This window comes from Macrotis lagotis, chromosome 1, assembly GCF_037893015.1.
Source record: "Macrotis lagotis isolate mMagLag1 chromosome 1, bilby.v1.9.chrom.fasta, whole genome shotgun sequence".
In the NCBI taxonomy this organism is placed as follows: domain Eukaryota; kingdom Metazoa; phylum Chordata; class Mammalia; order Peramelemorphia; family Peramelidae; genus Macrotis; species Macrotis lagotis.
This window is the reverse complement of record NC_133658.1, coordinates 506,666,570-506,685,805: the sequence shown is the minus strand read 5'-3', so window position 1 is coordinate 506,685,805 and position 19,236 is coordinate 506,666,570. Positions and strand designations below refer to the sequence as shown.

Genomic DNA, 19,236 nt, shown 5'->3' with positions numbered 1-19,236 from the left:
GTGAGGAGAAAAGAACTCTTTTCAAATGACCCATGGGTTTTTTTTTTTTTTTTTGGTGAAGTATGAAATAAATTCCTCTGCTTTGTGGGTAGTGGAAGAAGGGGTGTGATGGAACAAGCTTTTATTAATCATCAAGCTAGGTACTTTACATATAGGGGAGAATAGTGTTGTGTTAGAACCTTGAGAACAGATGAAAATAGTAGGAACAGCCACTGGTGAGGAGGATAGCAAATTCATCAGGGAAATGTAAAAAATTGTTTAGTGAATTGAGATAGGGTGTCATAGAGGTTAGGAGAATCTCGAGAGTCAGAGAACCAAGATTCAGATATTCTTTTTACAACCTTTGTGGTTTACTATGAATCATTTAACCTTTCAGGTCCCCTCATGTTTTTCCATCCATGAAAGTAGATTAAATCAGAAAATAATAATAATAGCTATCATATATTTCATATATTCTCTCATTTAATCCTCACAATGGCCCTGGGAAGCTGATGCTATTAACTATCCTTATTTATGAAAAGGAAAAGTGAGGCTGGGACTCAAATTACTTTGACTTTGCTTGTTCTTCAGTCATTTCAGTAATGTCTGACTCTTTTTGACTCTACTTGAAATTTTTTTTTGGCAAAAATACAGGAGTAGTTTGCTTTTTTGCTTCTCTAGCTCATTTTACAAATGCTCAAGAGTCACAAATCAGTGCCTGAGGACAGATTTGAACTCAGATCTTTCTGATTGAAAGCTTGGAGCTCTAGCCACTACACTACCTAGGTGTCCATGACTTGTCTAAGATTACGCAAGTAATGTCTGAAGCAACTTCAAATCCAATACTTGTTCCACCTAGAAGTCTCAAAAATATTCCTTAGTAACTCTTTTTAGTTCTTATGTGAGCGTATTAAAGAGTCTTAGGTGCCTGTCAAATTTTGAATTAATTGTAAAACCTCAAAATATCTGAAGTAACTTCAGCTGCAATGTCATTAGTTACTTCTATTAATCAGGACCTACTGTTTTATAGTTTGGATGTTTATTTCATAGCATCAGTTTAGTGAAGTTTTCTTTCTTTAAAGCAGTGTGCTAAATTAAAAATTATATTTTCAAAACTAATTTTTTAAATTTAAAGTGACATTTGAAGATAAAAAACGTGAAAACTTTGAGCGCGGCAATCTCGAACTTGAAAAGAGAAGACAGGCTCTATTAGAACAGCAACGTAAAGAGCAAGAGCGCCTGGCACAGCTTGAACGAGCTGAGCAGGAAAGGAAAGAACGAGAACGTCAAGAACAAGAGCGAAAAAGGCAGGTAGAGCTGGAAAAACAATTGGAAAAGCAACGGGAATTGGAACGTCAGAGGGAAGAAGAGAGAAGGAAAGAAATTGAAAGACGTGAGGTAAGTGGCTGTTGAGTTGCCTATCAGTTTTGCTTGGCCTGTGTAGAAAAAAAAAATGAAATTTATAGTCATATTAAAGTCTATTTCATATATAAAAAAATATCAAATAACTTTTACTACATTCTTGGTCCCAGTTTCTGGAGTCACAAAGCCAAGTTTTTTTCCTTCTCACAATTTTTCAATATTTTGAGAATAAATTAATTCATTCACTTATTGTGGTGGTTTTCTGTCATAACCACAAAGAATTCATTACAGTTTTCCAGTGGTCAGCCTCTCTGAACATAGTTTAAATTGGTTCATGAATAGTTAGGTTGGATAGAGCTACCAGAGCTTGTTCTTCCCAGATATAGCACTTGTGACATTAGAATCATCTCTACAACAGGAGAAGCAGCAAAGGACTTATTTATACTTATTTACTACCTTTGTGACTTAATTTAAATAATTTAACTTTGAGGATAAATTATTTTGTCATTCTTCGTGATCTTACTTGAGATATTCTTGGTAAAAATATTGGAATAGTTGGCTGTTTATTTTTCTGACTCATTTTACAAATGCTTAGTTACACATGTAACTTTTTTATCATACACACACACACACACTGATAGTGTCTTTGCCCTTTTCTAAACAGAGCAACAACTTAACTATAAGTTAATTTCTTGCCAGGGTTGGTCATTAGGTAATTAATATATTCGAATTAACAGCACATAAAAGATGGATGTAGCAAGACTTAAAATGTGTAAGTGGAAGTAGAATTTGCAGTGTTGAAATCATAGTTCAGCAGATAATTGTGTGGATTTACATATGTTATATTTTACATGTGTAGATTCATACATACACAATGAATGGTGGATCATAGCTTTCAGGTCCTGAGCATGAACATAGGATAATTTCATATAGACTCACACTGTGGAAAGAATTGCTGGATTTTGAATGAGAGAGGGTTTTACTACTTATCTCCATCATTAATTTCTCTGTGACTCTTTTTTTTTTAAGTTTTTGCAAGGCAATGGGGTTAAGTGGCTTGCCCAAGGCCACACAGCTAGGTAATTATTAAGTGTCTGAGGCCGGATTTGAACTCAGGTATTCCTGACTCCAGGGCCAGTGCTCTATCCACTGCACCACCTAGCCGCCTCTGTGACTCATTTTCCTTTCCCACCAAATGAAGAGGTTGGACTAGATGTTCCTTGTAGCTCTAAATCTGTGATGCTGTTATCTTTTTAAAAAATTTTTAAAGGTTTTATTTATTTTGAGTTTTACAATTTTCCCCCCAATCTTATTTCCCTCCCCCCACCCCACACAGAAGGCGGTTTGCCAGTATTTACATAGTTTCCACAGTATACATTGATCCAAATTGAATATGATGAGAAAGAAATCATATCCTTAAGGAAGAAACATAAAGTATAAGAGATAGCAAGATCAGACAATAAGATATCAGTTTTTTCCCCCCTAAATTTAAGCTAATAGTCCTTGGTCTTTGTTCAAACTCCACAATTGTTTCTCTGGATACAGATGGTATTCTCCATTGCAGACAGCCCCAAATTGTCCCTAATTGTTTCACTGACGGAATGAGCGAGTCCACCAAGGTTGATCATCGCCCCCATATTGCTGTTAGGGTGTACAGTGTTTTTCTGGTTCTGTTCATCTCACTCAGCATGTGATGCTGTTATCTGAACTAATATCAATAGTCTTGAAAATCTGGAGAGAAGGTATAATTTCAGCTAAGAATAGAGTGGGTTTTTTTGTTTAGGTTTTTGCAAGGCAATGGGATCAAGTGGTTTGCCCAAGGCTACACAGCTTAATTAAGTGTCTGAGGCCGGATTTGAACTCAGGTACTCCTGACTCCAGGGCCGGTGCTCTATCCACTTCGCCACCTAGCCACCCCAAGAATAGTTTTTATTAAGGAATTCACAAATCTTTCAAACTTGTAATAAATTTAGTTTTTTTAAGACCACCAGAAACTAAAACTTGTACTACAACACAGATTTTCCTTATTGTCAAGTATATCAGGAAGAAAAATGTTATCAAAGTTGTTCTTTCTTTGCTCAGTATCAAATATATAAAATTTATGAAAGACCTAAGCAGAATATGTTTGTCCATAATCTCTATTGTCTACAATATAGGTTTATTTAATATTTTATATATTTCATTTCTTTACAGTGAAAAAATAATGTATATTCAATATTCAAAAAAGAAATGCTTCCCCCCCTTTGCTTCTTCTACATTTTCACAAAATTTGTGTATAATATTTTAGTCAGATTTGAAACTTGGCCCCAAATGACTCTATCTCTGAAAACGGTGTTTCTATAATGCAGTAACATCACAGGAAACAAAACAAATCTTTTTCTCTCTTTCCCTACCTTGTTTCCTCTTCCTCTGTTTTCCCCATTCCCTCTTTTCTCCTTTTCCCCCTACCTTTCCATTTAATTCCCCTCCTTTCTCTGTCTTTCTCCCTTTACCCCATTCTTTTCCTCTCTTCGATCCCCCCCCCCCCCACTCTCTTTCTGTTTGGCTTTTTGTTTCTCTGTCTCTCCCTCCTTTTTTTTTTTAAATATAGGCTGCAAAAAGAGAACTTGAAAGACAACGACAACTTGAGTGGGAACGAAATCGGCGGCAAGAATTATTGAATCAAAGAAACAAAGAGCAGGAAGACATAGTTGTTCTGAAGGCAAAGAAAAAGACTTTGGAATTTGAATTAGAAGCTCTTGTAAGTGAAATTTGAACATGCTTTGGTAATTGTTCTGAGCTGTAGCCCTAAAAGTGTAGCAGAATTTGCATGCGTAAATCAAGTGCCACTTTAATCATAAAATATTTATTGACTTAGCACTAATTATATTCTGCTGAAAGATGTGTTCATATACATTCTATATATGTACAAATATAGAATATATATATGAAATAAATACAAAGTGATTTTAAAGGACCACAATAAAAACTGGATAAAATGGAAAGTACTTTTTGAAGCAGGTGTTGTTTGCTGATTTTGAAGAAAGCTGCAAATTTCAAAAGGTGTAATGGAGAGCCTTCTAAGGATGTGGGACAATTTGTACAGAGCCATGAAGGCCACACATGGGGAACCTTAACCAGATCACTTTTGTTTGGAGTGGGAAAGCTAACTGTAACTTAGTTAATGCTTTTTATGTGTTTTCCAGAATCATTATATTTTAATATTTTTGTTTCAAAAATGTTAAAATCATTAAAGTTCTAGAAATCTGAAGTGCCTTATTATTAAAATTCTTTTTTTTCTATGTCTTCTGCTGAAGAATGATAAAAAACATCAACTAGAAGGAAAACTTCAAGATATCAGGTGTCGATTAGCCATGCAAAGGCAAGAAATTGAAAGCACAAACAAATCCAGAGAACTTAGAATTGCAGAAATCACCCACCTGCAGCAACAATTACAGGTGAGGAAATATGCCCACTTAGAAACTGAATTTCATGACTTTCATTGAACATCTGGCCCCATCTGGTCATTGAATACTTTATTTTTCAGAACTAGTTATGGGGAGTAAGTATTGTGATCCAGCAGACATCAAATTCATATAGCTGATGCCTTACTTTTCATCTTTACGGCCTGCAGTTGTTTGTAGCCTGGAATATAGGCTAAATCAATAAATGCCTGGTGGCTAGTTGATTGATTTTTATCAAACTTATAATTTGGTAGTATAGATGAATATATAACATTTTCTCAGCTTGTAGTTATAATCTAGGTCATTGATCACATAATATCCTGTGTTTTGGATATATAGGTAATAATCAAATGATCAACTCAAATGTAATAATATATGTAAACTACTTTTAAATCTTAAAGTTTTAAATGTCAGCTCTTTTATTTATTGTTATTATAATCCTAATTGAAATTTGGGTAGGACAGCCAAATGAAATAATGGATCTATCTCCTACATAATACTTCAGTGTACTGTAGGACAATCATAACCTTGCTCCCTTTAGATATGGGCATAAAGTATGGTATCTTCTGGTATTGTTTACACTGATAGTACCTCACCATTATAATGGTTCTGTATTCTGACATTACCTAATTAGTTTAGATTCCACTAGTAGAAGAGGACCAGAAATATTCTCTTCCATTCTTCCTGCCAAATCACTGGAATGAGGAAAGGTTTTAGTGCTATTTTGCCACTCCCTAAACCTTTCCTCATTCCTAGGATTAAGGGTTCACATCAGTCTCATGTTTAAATAGCAAGGCAATCACATAAATATATTTCAGGTTTTCTGTCTTTGAAGTTATCCTTTCTCAGAATGACATACTCTTTTGGGGGCATGACCAATGTGCTATACACCTTAACCTGTCACTGTATAGATTATTCCTACTTTGCAAGCATTTTACTTTTGTTTTTAACAGATCTAGATAATCTCCTTTGCTTCTGTTGTTGAGTCAATGACTAAATAGCTGAACGTGCAAAGAGATGAAGTATCTAGGATAGTAGTAATGTTGTCTTTAAGCTTGAAAAAAATGAACTTTAAAGACCTTTCCGTAGCACTTGGAAATTCAGAACAAGAATTCACTAACTACACCTTGGACTTTTAATAATTACCTAGCTTTGTGACCTTGGGCAAGTCACTTCACCCCATTGCCTTGCAAAAAACCAAAACCAACCAAAAAACTAGCTAAAATATTCTGGCTGACTTTATCTCCTGTCCTTTAACTTAGAAAAAAGGGCTTCTTAAATTGAAAAGTTTTCTTTGGATAAATAGGTATATTGTCATGATGTTTCAATAAATCATTGCTCGTTAGGGTTTATGAGTAAATTCATAAATGAGTTTTATATATCCATACCTTTATTTTAGATTTTAATTTTATTTATTTAAGGCGATGGGGTGAAGTGACTTGCCCAAGCTCACACAGGTAGGTAATTGTTAAGTGTCTGAGGTCAGATTTGAACTCAGATCCTCCTGACTTCAGGGCCTGTGCTCTATCCACTGCACCACCTAGCTGCCCCATACCTTTATTTTAAAGGGCAGTTTGAAACTTTTTAATTTTAAGTGTTCTCATGTTTGGTATCACCAGACTGAGAATCAGAACAACCAGTATTTATTGTGAACAAGCCCTATAATTATCATTTGGTGTCCAGTATCTGTAAAATGATTCTAAGCCTATTCTTTATAAATACTGTGGCTTAGTTATAAGAATTTGTGGAAGATAGCATCACTAATAATAATAATAATACATTTCCTGAAAGATTTTTAGAAAAATAAAAGTATTTAAAGGTTTAAAGAGTTTCTTTTTGCCAGTCATTTTATGGCAGAGTTTAAAAAGGAGATCTGAAAAAATGCATAGTTTTTTAAAGCATGATCGTTCTATCATTTTAGTCCCAAATCAGTCTTCAGGAAAATAGAATTAGATTTTTACAATCATTTCTGCTAAGAACATAATATTTTCTTTTTTCATTCTTAGGAATATATACCACCCACAACAGAACAAGCAGAAGGTTTAGATATGTCTGAACAGAAACTTTTTCAGTACCATCCTAATTTGAATGAAACTCTTAATTCAAGATAAACCAAATTTAATTTTTATTTATTGAACATGTGGAGAAAAGAGTTTATGGAGAAAAGTATTCACTTTATTTGTGGTTCTGAATTATTTTCCTCCTGTTTACTTCCTCTTGAACCCAATGAGAAGTCAAGAAAAACAAAACCTGATACATATATGTATAGTTAAGAAAAACCCTTTTCAGATTAGGTAGATCCGAAAAATAAAAGCATTAATCTGCACTTTTAATTCATCACCTCTCCAACAGGATTTCATGTTTCATCATAGTTCTGGATTTGCGATAACTACGAGTTACTAAGTCTTTCAAAGTTGTTTATCTTTCTCATGTTATTATTATATAAATTGTTTTCCTGATTCTGCTCACTTCACTTTCCACATCAGTTCATACAAATCTTCCTAGATTTTTTCCAAATCATCCTCTTCATTATTTGCAGCACAATAATATTTCATCACCTTCATATGCCATGACACAAGTTTTAAACTCTTTATCATCTCAAAGAGCTGGTATGAATATTTTTGCCTCTATATGGGTCCTTTTCTTCTTTGATTTCCTTGGACTTTTGCAGCAGTATTGCTTGATCAAAGGGTATGCACAGTTTAACAATTTTTAACATATTTCTGAATTGCTTTCCAGGCTGTCTAAATCAGTTCACATTACACCAACAATGCATTAAAGTACCTGTTTTCCCATAGCACCTCAAACATTTGTCATTTCCCTGTTTTGTCATCCTTGTCATTCTGATGAGTATGGGCTGGTATCACAGTTGTTTTAATTTGCATTTTTCTAGTTATTTCTAGTTTAAATATGGAATATTTTCCATATGGTTATTGATAGCTAGGATTTCCTCCTTTGGCTTTTGACCATTTATTAATTGGGAATGGCCTTTATTCTTCTAAATTTAACTGAGTTCCTTTATAGCCTAGAAATTAGACCCTTATCAGAGAAAGTTGCTGCAAAGATTTCCCCCCAGTTTCTTTCTTCTCTTATAATTTTTACCATATTTGTTAGAACAACATCTTTTTTAAAAATTAAAAATTTTAAAATTTTAAATATTTTAAATTTAAATAAATATTTAAATATTTAAATATTTTATTTTTCCAATTACACCCAACAGTAGTTTTCAGCAGTCATTTTTTGGTAAGGCTTTGAGTTTTACATTTTTCTCCCTCCCTCCTCCCTCCCAGAAGGCAATTTAACACAGGCTCCACATGTATAACCTATATCCATATTAATGAGATAAACATATCCACATTAATCATGCTGTGAAAGAAGAATTAAATCCAAACAGAAGGAAAAAAAAATGAGAGGGAAAAAAAAACGACATAATACATGAGACAGCTTTTAAAAATTGAAGATAGTAAGATTTGGTTTTCATCTAAACTCCATAGTTCTTTCTCTGGATATGCATGGTATTTTCAGAAGTCTTTTAGAATTGTATTTGATTATTGTACTGCTGAAATGAATAGGTTCAGTATAGTTGATCATCACCCAGTGTTGCTGTTAGTGTGCATAATGTTCTCCTGGTCATGTTCACTTCACTCAGCATCAGTTCATGCAAGTCTTTTCAGCCTATTCTGAAGTCCCATCCCTCATGATTTCTTATAGAACAATAGTAGAACATAAACCTTTTAAAATTTTATTTATTTAAAATTGCCCATTTTATCAGCTGTGAACCATTCTGTCTCTTGTTGATCATTAATTCTTCCCTTATGTCTAGATCTGAAAGGTAGTTTGTGCCACACTGCTCTGTTTCGTTTTTGTTGTTACATTTGCTGCTTAAATAATATGCCCATTTAAAGCTTATTTGGTGTGCAGTATGAATGTAGGTCTATAACTAATTTCTGCCAGATTGCTTTCTTGTTTTCTCTATAGTTTTTGGATTTATCAAGCAATGGGTTTTTTTATGCTTCTGTTTTTTTAAAATATGTTTTCCATCAATCAACTCTATTTCTTTTCTAGTACCAGATTATTTTGATGATTATAGTTTTATAGAAATCTGTTTGAGCTCATATTGCTAGACCTCTATCCTTCTCACTTTTTTTATTAAGTCTTGTGATATTCTTGACTTTTTATTCCTCCAGATGAATTTTATTTTCTATCTTGCAACATTGCTGAAGTTAATAGTTTCAATTAATTTTTTAAAAAAATTTATTTATTTAAGGCAGTGGGGTTAATAACTTGCCTGAGGTCACACAGCTAGAAAATTAAGTGTCTGAGTCAGGATTTGAACTCAGATCCTCCTAACTCTTAACTCCAGGAGTGCTTTATCTACTGTGCCACCTAGCTACTCCTCAATTAGTTTTCTAATTGCTTCCTTAAGTGTTCTTTGTAACATCATCTACAAAAAGTGATAGTTTTGTTTCCTACTTGACCATTCTTGTTCCTTCAATTTCTTATCTTATTACCATATCCAGCATTTCTAGTACTATATTGAATAGTAATGGTGATAGTGGACATTCTTACATTAACCTTGATCTTATTGGAAAGGTTTCTAGTACAGTTCCATTGCTGATGATTCTCTTATAATTAAATAGCTATTACTTACCATTTTAAGGAAGAATCTGTGCATTCCTATGTTTTGTAGTATTTTTAACAGAAATAATTTTTTTTGTCACAAGTTTTTCTTCATTTATTGAAGTGTGATATATGATCCTTCTTGTTATTGATATAGTTAATTATGTTTATAATTTTGTTAATATTGAACCAGTCCTGCACACCTGATAGAAATGGAGACTTTTGTGATCTTTGTGGTATATAATTTATATTTTTTCTAACATTTTATTTAACATGTTTGCATCAGTACTCTTTGGTCTATAGTTTTCTTTCTCTATTTTGACTCTCTGGTTTAGGTATTTGTGTCACAGAAAGGATTTTATAGGGCCCTTTACTTGGTTTTGAAAATAATTTTTGTAGTATTGGAACTAAACATGCAAACACATATGTACACACACACATAAAATGTTTGGTAGAACTCATTCAGATCCTTCCTGATGTGGTTTACTTGGGGAGTTCATTTATGACTTGTTCATTTTCCTTTTCTAACATAGAATTAATGTTTCTATTTCCTTTTCTATTAACCTGGGCAATTTATATTTTTGCAAATATTTATCCATTTCATTTAGATTGTTAATTCTGTTGGCATACAGTTGGGTGAAATAGCTTCTAACATTGTTTTCATTTCATATTCTTAAGATGTGAATTCACCTTTCTCAATTTTGATGCTGATTATTTGTTTTCTTCTTTCCTATTTGAAAATCAAATTAGCTTATTTTATAAATTAATTGAATTTTTTTTTGCTTTTAAGTTTATTTTCCCCTACATTTTGGATTTATTGTTTGGAATTTAATGGTGGGGGGGTTAGTTTTCTAGTTATTATTTTTAGTTGCATTCCTAATTTGTTAATGTGCTCTTTCTCTTACTGAGATATAAATTGACTGCATATCATAAATTTTGATATGCTCTCATTCTCGTCGTTATCTTCAACACAATTGATCATTTCTATGCTTTATTTTTTTACCCATTTATTTTTTAGGATTTAGTTTTTTTTACTTTATGGATAGCAAAAGATATATAGTTTTCTTCATTATATGACCTGAAACATGTTCAGCAGAGAAATATATGTTCTTTTCTAATTTCATTCAAGTTTCTACAGAGTTCTGTCTAACTATTCTATTCTATCTAAGTTTTCTAAATGCTAATCTGGTCTCATTTTTTTTCTTTTACAAAGAATAAATTGATGTCTTTAAAAACTATTATAGTTTTACTGTTTCTTCCTGTAACTTACTTCATTTTTACTTTTTAAGAATTTAAATGCTATGCCATTTGGTGGACATAAATTATTGATATTTCTTTTATAATAGTACATTTTAGCTGGGTGTTAGTTTTCATATTTCATCTATTTTTGCTATTACTTTGTCTGAAATCATGATTGCTACTCTAAAGCTGAAATATAATAGCTTTTTCTCTTGCTCTTTAACTTTGTTATGAGGATCAAATTAGATGCACATAGTAGACACTAAAGCATATTGTTGCTTTCCATTTTTTATTCCATTCTGATATCTTTCCCCTTTTTTTAACAGGTAAGATCATCCCATTAACATTCACATTATGAATGATGTATATATTTTTTCTGTCACTGTTTATTAGTTTATTAGATTAATGGAATGATTGGTCAGAAGTAAAACTAATAATCTAAGCTCCCTCTTATTTCTCCCCTTTCTTTTATCCTTTTTGCCTATTGTTTACCTGTTGGGTAAGATATATTTCTGTACTCTCATATGTGTGCTTATTCTCCTTTAAACAGGTCAAATAAGAGTAAGGGTTCACATGTGACCCACTCCCTGCTACTGTCCCTTTGTTATAATAGACTTCTATTTGTGTACACCCTATTTATCCATGATTATTTTCCCCATTCTTCCTCTCTTTTTCCCCATTTCTCCCAGTAATATCTCTCCCCCACTATTTCTATTGTTCTTTTGACATAATCAAAACAGGGCTTGTGTTTCATTTGATTCCCTTTTTATGAGTATTTAGGGTTTAAACCGTTTATCCTTGTTTTACTCCCTTATTTCTTGCAGTGTTGATTTTTACATTTGTCTTCGTTTTTCTGTAAGTCAGAATTTCTATTCAGTTTTGGTTCTTTTCATCAGAAATGCTTGGAAGTCATCTATTTTGTTTACGATCCATTTCTTCCCCTGTAAGATTTTACTCAGTTTTTATGTGTAGTTATTCTTGGTTATAAGCTTAGATGTTTGACTTTTGCAATGTCACATTCTAAGTGCTTTTTCATAGTGTTGCCTGATAACTTTTATGTGATCCTGACTAATGTACTATTGCAATCTTTTTTTCTGGTGGCTTAAAATTATTTTGCCTTGCCTTAGGAGTTCTGGATTTTGGCAATGTTAGGGTTTCTTTCAGAAAGTGATCTGTAGATTTTTTTTTCAGTTTCTATTTTTCTCCTTGATTATCTGGGCATTTTTCTTTTATGATTTCTTGTAATAGGACTTTTTTGTTCTTGTCATGCCTCTTGGGGAGTCCCAATGAGTCTTAATTTTTTTCCCTCCTTTATATAATTTTCCAGCTTGGTTGTTTTGATATTTTTTCATCTTTTATTATTTCCTGATGTCTTATGGAGTCAGCTAATTCTAATTTTCAATGAGTTGATTTCTTCAGTGAGGTTTTGATCTTTTTCTAAGTTATTCTTTTTCTATCCTCTTACTTTATTTTTCCTTTTACAACTCTTTGATTTTTTAAAATAATTTTTCTCCTTTGTTAATGCTTCTTTAGTTTTCTCGGGAATTCTTATTGGACTTATGTCCAAAAAATGCTTTCATTTTCTCCTGGTTGATTTTTGTTTCCCTTTCCACACTCTTATAGTCTACTTCTTGACTCTGGTTCTCCCTGAGGACCTGTTGTAAACTTTTATCAGCCCCACATAATCCAAGGAACAGTTCTGTCTATGCTCTTCTAGTTCTTGACCCAGGTTTGAGTTTGTTGGCTTGTTCTTTGTTGGGAATTTGAGTAGACTGCTGTTGTACTCAGCCACTTGGACTTAGCTGGACTCCCCTTTTGAGGAAGCTCTTCATTTCAGTTTATGGCTGAATTACAGGTTGCCCTTTGGTTTAGGACTGTTGCTCTGGTTATTTCTCCTGCTCTGCTCCAAGGCTGAGAACCATACAGCTACAGTTTGGTCCTAGAACTTAATCCTTGATCCATATATAGCTGGAGCCCACACTTGTTCTGGAGCTTTAACTCAGAATAAGTGACTGACAGAGCTACTAGATGGCATCCCTCCCTCTACCTTCCATTAGTTGAGGGATCCCCTGGGTAATGTTTTGGCCCCTGTATTTTCTGTTCTGGTGCCCAAGTCTCTTCCTTATTTTCCCATTTCTTGAGCAATGAAATGTTCAACACTTAACATTCTAATCTGCCTTGGCCTACATAACTGTCTCACTGACTTTTTCTTTATTCTGGAATTCATCTGGTTGGTGCCTTTTCTAGATTTTTATGAAGGAGATATTTGGATCCTTGGTGTGTATTGCTTCCTCTTACTTTACCATCCTGACTCCACCCTGGGTTTACTTTAAAATACAAGAAAGTAGCATTGTTCTTCCCTCAGACAGAGAGATGCACACTTTCACACATTAGTATTTTTTTTGCAAGTTATTTGACTATATTAATTGTAGTATACACTTGGTGCAACTTCTGTCAAATTAATTTCAATTGTCTTTATGGCTAAATAACTCTAAAATTAGCTGTTGAAATACCAAGAAATCACATGATTTTTTTGAAGATCTATATTCTTTGTGTTTTGATATTTCCAGCAACTGGATAACTTTCATAATTTAAAAAAATCTGAATATGAGTCTCATTAAGTACCTTTATTTCATGTGGGAATTGCATATAAAAATAAAATAGTTTTATTCAGAGGTGATTATTTCAGATCTCCAGAAGAAAATTGAGTTCAAATCCTGCCTCTGATACTAGGTAGCTCATGCACATCAATCTTCTTTAGCCTTAATTTCCTTATCTATTGATTTCTTCATCTATTGAATAGTCCTGAAAATTTTCTGTTGCCCACCTCATATGTTTTACCTCACAGGGTATTTCCCACATTTATAGTAATAAAATGAAATTGTGCTTCTAAAAGTTCTTTTCATGTCTACAATGATTATTATTTCTGAGGTACATCCATTGGTTTTTTTTTTTACCAATGATTTCTTTTTTCTATTTAATATCTATTTATTCTCATTTTGTACTATTTTTATACATTAATAAAATATTCTTGTTTAAGAGTAAACAAAATACCCCCTCCCCCCAAAAAATATAGACTCACTTGAGCAATAAAGTAAAGGGGAGAGAAAAAAATTAAAATTAAAAAAATAGTAATAATTATAGGTATGGCCAGGTGGCACAGTGGATAGAGCACCAGCCCTGGAGCCAGGAACACCCAAGCCCATATCCGGCCCCATACACTCAACAATCACCCGGCTGTGTGACATGCAAGCCACCCCAATCCCATTGCCCCCCAAAAAAGAAAAAAAAGACTTAAAATAAAATAGTAATAATAGTAGGGGTGGCTGGGTGGTGGAAAGAGCACTGGCCCTTGAGCCAGGAGCACCCGAGTCTGAATCTGGCCTCAGACACCCAATGATCACCCTGCTATGTGGCCCCAGGCAGGTCATCCAGACCCATTTTCCCTGCACCCCCCCCAAATAATAATAAAAAAAAATGTGCTTCATTCTGTGTTTCAACACCACCAACTCTGTTGCAAGTGGATCACATTCTTTTTATGATCAGTCCATCACAAAAGTTACTTCCAAATTTTACACCTTTGCCATTGCTGATCACATCTCCCTCCTTTCTTATTTCTCCACTACCATGTACTATATTTTCTCTCTCCTTTCACTCTGACTCTGCTGTAGGGTCGCTGAGTGGCGCAGCAGACAGATCCCTGGCCCTGGGGCCAAGAGGCCCTGAGCCTACATACCACCCCTTAGGCCCAGCATCCACCTGGCCCTATGGTCCTGGACAGGCCATCCAATCTCAGCTCCTTGCAAGAAGTAAAAAAGAAAATGCATTATATCTGACCACTCTCCCCCCATGGTCCATCCTCTCCTCCTTCATTCACATCCCCACCCCTTCCCCCTGCCCCACCTTCTTACTCTAGATGTCTATACCCCATTGAGTATATATGCTGTTTCCTCTCTGAACCACCTCTGATGAGAGCAAAGATTCTCTCATTCCCCCTTGCCTTCCCCCTTCCATATCATTGCAATAGCTCATTGTAATAAAGAAAAAACTTATTATATGAAATATTTTGGCCTATTCCCCCTCTCCTTTTTCTTTCGCCCATTCCATTTCCCTTTTTTCTATTGACTCCATTTTTACACCATATTTTATCTTCAAATTCAGCTTTCTCCTGTGCTTCATCTATAAAAGCTCCCTCTATCTGCTCTGTTAATTGAGAAGGTTCATATGAGTATTATCAGTGTCATTTTTCTATGCAGGAATACATGCAGTTCATCATTAAGTCCCTCATATTTTCCCCTTCTCCTCCAATCTCTATGCTTCACTTGAGTCCTGTATTTGAAGATCAACACAGGAACATTTGAAATTCCCCTGGTTCATTGAAAGTCCATCTTTTTCCCTGGAAGAGGACACTCAGTTTTTCTGGGTAGTTGATTCTCAGTGCATTCTAAGCTCTTTTGCCTTCCAGAATATTATATTCCAAGACCTATGAGCTTTTAATGTAGTTGCTGCTAAGTCCTGTGAGATACTGATTGCAGCTCCATGGTATTTGAATTGTGTCCTTCTGGCTGCTTGTAATATTTTCTCTTTGACTTGGGAGTTCTGGAACTTGGCTATAATATTCCTGGGGTTCCTTTTTTGGGATATCTTATTCGGGGGGATTGGTGGATTCTCTCCATTTCTATTTTGCCCTCTGCTTCTGGGATATCAGGGCAATTTTCCTGTAGTAAGTCTTTGAAAATGATGTCAAGGTTCTTGTCCTGATCATGACTTTCAGGTATTCCAATAATTTTTAAATTATCTTTCCTAAATCTGTTTTCCATATCCTTTGTTTTTTCAGTGAGATGTTTCACATTTTCTTCTAATTTTTCATTCTTTTGGTTTTGAAGTATTGAGTCCTGATTTCTCATAAATTCAGCAATCTCCCTGAGTTCTATTCTCCCTGAGTTCTATTCTTTGTCTGAAGGATTTGTTTGCCTCAGAGAGCTTTCTTATCTCTCTTTCCATCTGGCCAATTCTGCTTTTTAAAGCATTTTTCTCCTCAATAACTTTTTGAACTGTTTTATCCATTTGACCTAAGCTGGTTTTTAGCATGCTATTTTCTTCAGTATTTTTTTGGATTTCCTTGACTAAGCTGCTGACTTCCTTTTCATGTTTTTCCTGCATCTCTCATTTCTTTTCCCAGTTTTTTTCCTAATTCCCTCATTTGATTTTCAAAGTCTTTTTTGTTTTCTATTTTTCTTGTGGAGTCTTGCGCTCATATGCAAAATATTTCTCAGTGGTGTTCCTCTTGTTTCTCTGCTTGCTCATTTTCCCAGCCTGAGCCTGTTTTTGGGGGTGCTTCCTGAGCTTTTGGGACACTTCCACAAGGGTCTCAGTGTGTTTCTGTCCTCCCTCCTGGTCTGTGAATAACCATATGCGCCCCCCCTCTGCAACAGGGCTGAGGTGGAGGGGGCCCTGCTGTTCTGTGGGGGGGCCTAGACTGCAATCAGGATCTGAATGTGGTCAGAGCCCCAGAGTCCTGTTCCAGGGGCAGAGGACAGAGCTCTGTAGTCTCTCTCTTCACTCCCCTCCCTCAGCTCAATGGGCTCATGCCCTGGGGGCTCCTGCTTACCGGCTTGGCCTGCTTCTGTTTCCTGGATCTGGGCTGTGCTGGCCATGCTGCTCTCTGTGTGCCCTGAGGGCTGGACTTCATGTGCTTGCTCTGGCAGAGGTCCCCTGCTATTCCCCCAATTTGTGCCTGGTGTTCCCCTGGGTGTAGCTCAGGAGACTCTCCGGCTGCTGTGCAGCTCCCAACGCCCTGGGGCTGCTTCCTGGAGGCTGAAGCTCTTTCCCTCTGGTGGGCCGCCCCTCCAACCCCGGGGAGCAGAGCCTTTCTTCTCTTTTCCAGGTTATCTTGCATAGGAGAACTGTGTCACTGGGTCCCTCTGTGGGTTCTGTCTCTCGAAAATTTAGTTAGAGTCCTTAGTTTATAAGTTTTATGAGAAAGCACCTAAGACAGGATCCTCTCTTGTCGCCATCCTGGCTCTACTCCCACCTCCTTTCCCTTCCATTTTTTTTTTTTTTTAGTTTTTTTGCAAGGCAATGGGGTTAAGCGGCTTTCCCAAGGCCACACAGCTAGGTAATTATTAAGTGACTGAGGCTGGATTTGAACTCAGGTACTCCTGACTCCAAGGCCAGTGCTCTATCCACCATGCCACCTAGCCTCCCCCCCTTCCATTGGTTTTTAAAAAAATTTTATTTAAGGCAATGAGGTCAAGTGACTTTTCCTAAGGTCATATAGCTAAGCAATTACGTGTCTGAGGCTGGATTTGAACTCTGGTCCTCCTGACTCCAGGTCCAGTGCTCTATCCATTGCATCACCTAGCTGCCTCATAGGTACCTCCATTGTTAGTTTTCCCCTTAATTGCTGCTGAACACATAATTGGGAAATGGGTGATGACTGTACTTTAATTTCCCATTAGTGACTCTCTCTTGGCAAATGTCAATTGTACATACAGGCATATTATTTAAAAATTGACACTATCCTACATCTCACAATTGATCTGGGCATATTTGCCTACCAATCTGACACACAGTATTTCATTTACAAAGCAAACTTACTTAACCCCAGGATGCATGGTATTCATGCACTTGCCTGAACCTCAATAAAATATTACTGTTCTTTAATAAGAAAAAATTCAAAATGTGTCTTGGTTACAGGCTATAAGGAAAGACCATCTTTACTTTAACTTTATTTTTTTATTTTTATTTTTTTAGACCTTTTTCAAGGCAATGAGGTTAAGTGGCTTGCCCAAGGTCACACAGCTAGGTAATTATTAAGTGTCTGAGGTCGGATTTGAACCCAGGTACTCCTGACTCCAAGGCTGGTGCTCTATTCACTGTGCCACCTAGCCGCCCCTTTTAACTTTACTTTAAAGACTTAATTTCAGGAGAGTTAGAGGTTCTTGCTCCTTTTTGTGTCATAAATCCCTTGAGCTGCCTGGTTAATTCTAGGGATCCCTTCTCATATAATTAAATTAAATTCACAGGATTGTAAAGGAAAACAATTATATTGAAATAAATGTATTTTTCTATACAGTTTCTCAAACTTTCTGAAATTTATGCTTAAGAGCTCCTAATTTAGAGGCAGGAAAGATAGAAAGAAATTTTACTCTCCATATTGTGGGAATAAAAATTGATTAAATATGAAACTTTTTATAATGGTACAGAAAACAATACCTCTCAATTACCTTCAACTTTTGTCTTGCTTCTCTATCATGTGGAAACCATAGTACATACTTATAGCACAAGCTAGAGTTTTAAACATATTAATATATCAGATTGCCAAAAAGTTACAATTAATTTTCCCTAGTCCACACAGGCACTTAACCAATGTTGGCTAGAATTTAAATTGTATGTTTTTGTGTTTATGTCAAAACATTTGTTAAAATAGCATTGTATGTTTTGACCACTAAACATTCAAGTTGATAAATAAAACATTCTTAGATTCATTTTCTAACTACAGAACATTGAAAGACTTATAGTCTGATTAAATACAAATATTACTTTACTTCAGTTATTGAGCCAAATTACAAAAAGTGCTATATACATCAGTGTACACATTCTAACCTGCTGAGTTCCTAAAATTATTAATTCAGCTTTATTTTGATTGTCACTTGATGGTAGTTTAAAGTATTAACTTCCATTAAAGCAGGAATTAATAAGTGCAGCTTCAGAGAAGCCACAACTATGTCAACCATATTCCAGTTTAAAAACTATTGAAAAACTAGAGTTTCCTTTGAAAGAAATAAGGAATCATTCTGACTCAAAATGAATTCAGTTTCAACAATAAGGGTCAACCTCAAGGAAATACTTGGGTTATATTTCATATCTGAATGAGGATAAACTCTAAGAAAGTGAAAACTATCTTCTCCCTTGCCTGGTAATTGATATGAGGATATGGTCAATTTTTCTTATCCCATTATTTTTTTTTTCTAGGAATCTCAGCAAATGCTTGGAAGGTTGATTCCTGAAAAACAGTTACTCAATGACCAATTAAAACAAGTTCAACAAAACAGTTTGCACAGTAGGTGTTTTGTTTTCATTAATTTATTGGCTAGCATTTTTTGAGACATCAAAAAAAGATATTAAGAATTTTTTTGTTTTACTGATACAATTTCTTAGCTGTTCATTTATTTTTTAAACAGGAGATTCACTTCTTACACTTAAAAGAGCCTTAGAAGCAAAAGAGATTGCCCGTCAACAGCTGAGAGACCAGTTGGATGAAGTTGAGAAAGAAACTAGATCAAAGCTCCAGGAGATTGATATTTTCAATAATCAACTAAAGGTAATTTTTTTTGTGTGCTCTCCCTTTTTCTGATTTATCTGATAATCCCTTTGACTTTTAATCCTGGGCAGTAAAATCAACCTGATTTGTCAACTTTTGCAAAATCCTTAAAAGTTTTTAGAGGAGGGAGAAGTACAAATATCATTTTTCTTTCCTATTGGAGAGAATGTAGAGGAAAAGACAAGACAAGGGGGAGAAATAGAGATGGTGTCAGAGAGAGAGAGAGAGAGAGAGAGAGACAGAGACAGAGAGATAGAGATAGTGCAC

At 35.0% G+C, this 19,236-nt stretch overlaps 1 protein-coding gene across 10 annotated transcripts in view; it reads left to right on the top strand.

Moving 5' to 3' along the window:
• Window positions 1-19,236, top strand: part of ITSN1 (intersectin 1) — a 322,258-nt gene that overhangs the window by 115,418 nt on the left and 187,604 nt on the right. For all 10 annotated transcript variants that reach the window (XR_012474001.1, XM_074214064.1, XM_074214063.1 and 7 more), the window contains 5 exons: window positions 1,115-1,377; window positions 3,932-4,081; window positions 4,638-4,778; window positions 18,621-18,708; window positions 18,830-18,969. Coding sequence is in view for 9 of the 10 variants with exons in the window: in XM_074214064.1 (XP_074070165.1) it covers window positions 1,115-1,377; window positions 3,932-4,081; window positions 4,638-4,778; window positions 18,621-18,708; window positions 18,830-18,969 (782 nt within the window). In the remaining variant the exon portion in view is untranslated. The remainder of the gene's footprint in view (window positions 1-1,114; window positions 1,378-3,931; window positions 4,082-4,637; window positions 4,779-18,620; window positions 18,709-18,829; window positions 18,970-19,236) is intronic.